The sequence below is a fragment of the Salvelinus sp. IW2-2015 genome, unplaced genomic scaffold (genome assembly GCF_002910315.2).
Source record: "Salvelinus sp. IW2-2015 unplaced genomic scaffold, ASM291031v2 Un_scaffold8363, whole genome shotgun sequence".
Lineage (NCBI taxonomy): Eukaryota > Metazoa > Chordata > Actinopteri > Salmoniformes > Salmonidae > Salvelinus > Salvelinus sp. IW2-2015.
This window is the reverse complement of record NW_019949623.1, coordinates 1-6,235: the sequence shown is the minus strand read 5'-3', so window position 1 is coordinate 6,235 and position 6,235 is coordinate 1. Positions and strand designations below refer to the sequence as shown.

At 49.8% G+C, this 6,235-nt stretch overlaps 1 protein-coding gene across 1 annotated transcript; it reads right to left on the bottom strand.

Annotated features, from left to right (window-relative positions):
* Window positions 1–6: 6 nt before the first annotated feature.
* Window positions 7–5,394, bottom strand: LOC112079531 (palmitoyltransferase ZDHHC1). The gene is made up of 3 exons (XM_070442358.1): window positions 5,292–5,394; window positions 4,796–4,846; window positions 7–1,365 (listed from the first exon to the last, which is right to left on the bottom strand). The coding sequence occupies exons 1-3, from the start codon at window positions 5,392–5,394 to the stop codon at window positions 788–790; spliced, it is 732 nt and encodes a 243-aa protein (XP_070298459.1). The 3' UTR covers window positions 7–787.
* Window positions 5,395–6,235: the final 841 nt, after the last annotated feature.

Genomic DNA, 6,235 nt, shown 5'->3' with positions numbered 1-6,235 from the left:
GTGAAGGCATAAAGGTAACTTCCTCCCAGTACAAGTCACCAAGGCTTCTGCATCCAGAAAGACTTCAGGAATAAACAACAACAAGTCTAATAACAGTAAACGCTGTGTGTTTTCCAGGAGGATAAAGAATATGTGATTACTAACCAGAAGAACACAGCTGACATTTACTATGGTGGGGTTATAATCATATAGGACTCGTTCCAGACCCTATTAGCTCTAAGGGCTCTGGTCTAAAGTAGTGCACTATATAGGGAATAGGGTGCCATTGGGCCCTGGTCTAAAGTAGTGCACTATATAGGGAATAGGGTGCCATAGGGGATGTAGTCATAGTTGAATAGTGGAGACTGTGGTGTCAAGACTCTTCCAGGCATAACAGAACAGACAGTCAGTCAGTCAGTCAGTCAGTCAGTCAGACAGTCCATTCTGTTCTGCTGAGTTATTTAGTTTGCATAGGTTGTATCAACACTCAATGATATATCAGGGATTGTCTCTCTCTATCAAAAGCAGTGTATCCTAGTCGTCAAGGTAACAATGTGCCAGCCAGCCAGCCAGTCGGTCAGACAGACAGTTAGTCAGTCAGTCAGCCAGCCAGTTACATAGCCAGCTAGCCAGCCAGTCAGTTACACAACCAGCCAGCCAGCCAACCAGTCAGTCAGACAGACAGACAGTCAGTCAGCCAGCCAGTTACATAGCCAGCTAGCCAGCCAGCCAGCCAGCCCTCCAGCCAGGACCCAGTGGTGGGTCCAGCCCAGCCCAGGGTGCAGTGGTCCATCCTGGAGGAGCTAGTCTACGCCATCGGGGTGCCTGCCCTGGAGCTATGGTTGGAGCTGGGCCCAGGACCAGGCTGCTCCAGGCCTCTCCTACTGGCCTGCCTGCRMCTGMGTTTGTTGTCCCGGTGCTGGACTCCRCCCCCCGGCTGTCCACTACTCCTACTAACGTAGACCGTAGGAGGCTGGGCGGCCATCTCAAACCTCTGCTCCCCCSCTCCCCCTGTCCTGCTGCTGTGTGTGGAGGCCTTCCTCTTGGTCCGGGGCTGGGGCGAGGGATGGGTTCGGGCTGTAGGCAGCAGTAGAGAGCGTTGAGAAGACGATCCAGCAGCAGCAGCGGTCCTACCCGTAGACGTTCCTGCCATGGCGGAGGTGCCCAGTCGAGCCAGCGCCACGGGGATCTCCTCCAGGGACTCTGCAGAGTCAGAGTGATACTCAGCAGGGGGCCCGGCGGGCAGCACGGGGACGGGTTGGAGACCAGGCTGTAGGGAGCTAGGGGGGGGCAGGGAGGCACGCAGGGGGAAGGAGAGGTGCTGGCTCAGGGAGCTGGACAGGTGGGACACGGACGTGGGGACTGGAGTTACACCGCAGGAGTCTACTGGAGAACAGGACAGGAGAGGAGGACGACAGAGGAGGAGGACAGGAGGACAGCAGAGGAGGAGGACAGGAGAGGAGGAGGAGAGAGGAGGACAGGAGAGGAGGAGGACGAAGACAGGAGAGGAGGAGGACAGCAGAGGAGGGACAGAGGAGGAGGAGAGAGGAGGAGGACAGCAGAGGAGGACAGAGAGGAGGAGAGGAGGAGGACAGAGAGGAGAAGAGAGACAGGAGGAGGACAGAGAGGAGAAGAAGAGGACGGAGGAGGACAGAGAGGAGAAGAGAGGAGGAGGGACAGAGAGGAGAAGAGAGGACAGGAGGAGGACAGGAGGAGAAGGAGGAGGAGGAGGACAGAGAGAGAAGGAGAGGAAGGAGGGGACAAGAGGAGGAAGAGAGAGAGAGGGGACAGCAGAGGATGACAGAGAGGAGAGGAGGAGGACAGATAAGAAGGAGGAGGACAGCAGAGGACAGAGAGGAGAAGAGAGGACAGGAGGAGGACAGAGAGGAGAAGAGAGGAGGAGGACAGGCAGGGACAGACATCACATCACAGAGCTGCTACTCAATAGCATGAGCATAGAAATAGAATCATAGAACAGGAGTCCAACTTCTCACCATGGCGATTTGACAGGAACACTAAACATGTCTGTCCAGTCACCCATTATGGCACATTGACTTGAAAGGGGAAGCCTGTTTTATTCCTTCTAGTTCTGTAGTATGACTCGTCATAGTCTCAGAATCCTCTCACACATGACTCAACAACAGACCCTTTCAGACTGTTGACAATTCAAAACATTGAGGAGAGAGACGACATATTAAGGCTTGTTATAAGACATTATAAGGCTCATACAGCTTATACACGTTCTAAAGCATTCTTTTAACAACACATACTTTGTTTAACCACAAATACAATCACGTTCACTTCAGTAGCAGAGGACTGACTAATGCTTTATCAGCATGTCAAGTAGCAGAGGACTGACTAATGCTGTATCAGCATGTCAAGTAGCAGAGAGGACTGACTAATGCTGTTATCAGCATGTCAAGTAGCAGAGACTGACTAATGCTATATAGCATGTCAAGATAGCAGAGGACTGACTAATGCGTATCAGCATGTCAAGTAGCAGAGGACTGACTAATGCTGTATCAGCATGTCAAGTAGCAGAGGACTGACTTAATGCTGTATCAGCATGTCAAGTAGCAGAGGATGACTAATGCTGTATCAGCATTGTCAAGTACGCAGAGGACTGACTAATGCTGTATCAGCATGTCAAGTAGCAGAGGACTGACTAATGCTGTATCAGCATGTCAATGTGCAGAGGACTGACTATGCTATCGCAGTAAGTAGCAGAGGACTGACTATCTGTATCAGCATGTCAAGTAGCAAGAGGACTGACTAATGCTGTATCAGCATGTCAAGTAGCAGAGGCTGACTATGCTGTATCAGCTGTGCAAGTAGCAGAGATGACTATGCATATATCAGCATGTCAAGTAGCAGAGGGACTGACTAATGCTGTATCAGCATGTCAAGTAGCAGAGGACTGACTAATGCTGTATCAGCATGTTCAAGTAGCGCAGGACTGACTAATGCTAGTATCAGCATGTTCAAGTAGCAGAGGACTGCTAATGCGATCAGCATGTCAAGTAGCAGAGGACTGACTAATGCTATATGTCAACATGCCAAGTAGCAGAGGACTGACTGTTTATCAGCATTGTCAAGTAGCATGTCATCGTTCCACAGATGGGTCATAATAGGTGGTAGGTCAAACCGTCTGGATGCTACAGACGATTTTGTGAAAACTGATTTTATTCTTAATTTTCCCTTATGACCTGACAACACCTCTCTAGCTCTGTCACCTTTCACCTCAGATTCTCTGGCTGCGACAAACACTCTCTAACTGCACCTTTCACCCAGGATGTCTCCTGGGCTGACAAACACTCTCTAACTGTCACCTTTCACCTCAGATGTTCCTGGTCTGGACAAACACCTCTCTAACTGTCACCTTTCACCTCAGATGTCTTCCTGGGTCTGACAAACACCTCTCTACTGTCACCTTTCACCCCAGATGTTCCTGGCCTGACAAACACCCTGTCTACTGTCCCTTTCACCTCAGATTGTCTCCTGTCTGACAACACCCTCTCTAACTGTCCCCTTTCACTCAGATGTCTCCTGGCCTGACAAACAAACTCTCTAATGTCCCTTCACCTCAGATGTTCCCTGGTCTGACAAACACCTCTCTAACTGTCACCGTTCACCTCAGATGTCTCCTGGTCTGACAAACACCTCTCTAACTGTCCCTTTCACCTCAGATGTCTCCTGGTCTGACAAACACCTCTTCTAACTGTCCCCTTTCACCTCAGATGTCTCCTGGTCTGACAAACACCGTCTCTAACTGTCACCTGTTCACCTCAGATGTCTCCTGTCTGACAAACACCTCTCTAATGTCCCCTTCACCTTCAGATGTCTCTGGTCTGACAAACACTCTCTAACTGTCCCGTTCACCTCAGATGTCTCTGCCTGACAAACACTCTCTAACTGTCACCGTTCACGGCTCAGAGTCTCCTGGTTGACAAACACTCCTAACTGTCCTTTTCACCTCAGAGTCTCCTGCTGACAAACACTCCACTGTCACCGTCACTCAGATGTTCCTGTCGACTAAACACCTCTCTAGCTCTGTCACCTTTCACCTCAGACACGACATCGACCTTAGGGGGTTAGGTTAGGGGTGAGGGTCATTAGGGTTAGGTTAGGATTAAGGAAATAGGATTTTGAATGGAATCTATTTTAGGTCCCACCAAGGAAGTAAAACCTAAAGCTGTGTGTGTGGTTCTGTAGTGTGAAGGGGGTCTGTGGTGGTGGTTCTGTAGTGTTGAAGGCTGGGTCTCTGTGTGTCTGGTTCTGAGTGTTGAAGGCTGTGGTCTGTTCTGTGTGTCTGGTTCGGTTGTAGTGTTGAAGGCTGGGTCTCTGTGTGCTGGTCGTTCGTAGTTTGAGGCGGTCTCTGTGTGTGTGGTCTGTAGGTGTGAAGGCTGGGTCTCTGTGTGTCTGGTTCTGTAGTGTTTGAAGGTGGGTCTCTGTGTGTGCTGTTCTGTAGTGTTGAAGGCTGGGTCTCTGTGTGTTCTGGTTCTGTAGTGTTGAAGGTGGGTCTCTGTGTTGTGTTCTTAGTGTTGAAGGCTGGGTCTCTGTGTGTCTGGTTCCTTGTAGTGTTGAAGGCTGGGTCTCTGTGTGTCTGGTTCTGTGTGTTGTAAGGCTGGGTCTCTGTGGGTCTGGTTCTGTAGTGTTGAAGGCTGGGTCTCGGTGTTTGCATGGTTCTGTAGTTTGAAGGCTGGTCTCTGTGTGTGTGGTCTCACCAGGTTCTGTAGTGTTGAAGGCTGGTCTCTGTGTGTGTGGCTACCGGGTTCTGTAGTGGTTGAAGGCTGGGTCTCTGTGTGTGTGGTCTCACCAGGTTCTGTAGTGTTGAAGGCTGGGTCCTGTGTGTGTGATTCACCAGGTTCTGTAGTGTTGAAGGCTGGTCTCTGTGTGTGTTGGTCTCACCAGGTTCTGTTAGTGTTGAAGCTGGATCTCTGTGTGTGGTTCCCGGTTCTGTGTGTTGACTGGTGTCTCGTGTGGTATCTCGGTTCTGTGTGGAAGGTGGATTCGTGTCGTTCTGGGTCATTTTGGGACTTTCTTCTCTGTGTTCTTTCTTGCGGAACTCAGCCATGGATGTCGTTTATCATCGCAGGTACGTGGATTCTTCAAACACACAGACAGAAGTCATCTCACACCACAGGCACACAACACACACCACCATCACACACACACACCACCACACACACACACACACACACAACACACACACACACCACACACACAACACACACACACACACCGGTTCACATGATGGTCACGAGAGCGAGGAAGCGTGTGTGTGTGTGTGTGTGTGTGTGTGATGTGTGTACCTGGTTGTGTTTCCGTGTGCAGTCTGTGCTCAGTAAGAGACGCTGGGTACTGGCTCCTCTTCAGCCATTCTGCTGGATGAACTATGGCCTCTGCCGTTGCCATGGTACTACCCGCCACACACAACACACCCACAGGAGAGTGTACACCACCCACTACGACAGTCACTCCAAACCTCATATAACCAATTCGTTGTCTGTCCAGAGTAGTCGGTCCAAACCTCATATAACCGTGTTGTTGTCTGTCCCACTAGTGTATCCAAACCTCATATAACAGTTCTGTTGTCTTCCCACTAGTTAGGTCCAAACCATATAACCAGTTCTGTTTCTGTCCCACTAGTGTAGGTCAACAGCTCAATTAACCATTTGTTGTCTCTCCCACTTAGTGTGGTCCAAACGTCATATAACGCCAGTTCTTTGTCGGTCCCACTAGTGTCGCGTCCAAACCATCATTATACCAGTTCTTGTTGTCTGTCCCAGTAGTGTAGTCAAACACTCATTAAGCCAGTTCTGTTGTCTGTCCCACTAGTGTAGCGTCCAAACCTCATATTAATCATTCGTTGTGCTTCCCATAGTGTCCGCGTCAAACCTCACATATAACCAGTTCTGTTGTCTCTCCCACTAGTGTAGGTCCAAACTTCATACTAACCAGTTGAGTCTGTTGTCTGTCCACTAGTGTAGCGTCCAATCCTCATATAACAGTTCTTGTTGTTCTCACACTAGTGTCTGGTCCAAACCTCATATAACCAGTTTGTTGTCTGTTCCCCATGTGTCGGTCAAACCTGCATATAACCAGTCTGTTGTCTGTCCATACAGTGTCGGTCCAAACCTCATATAACAGTTCGTGTTGTTGTCCCACTCGTGTCGGTCCAACCTCATATAACCATTCTGTTGTCGTCCCACTAGTGTAGGTTCCCAAACCTCATATAACCAGTTCTGTTGTCTGT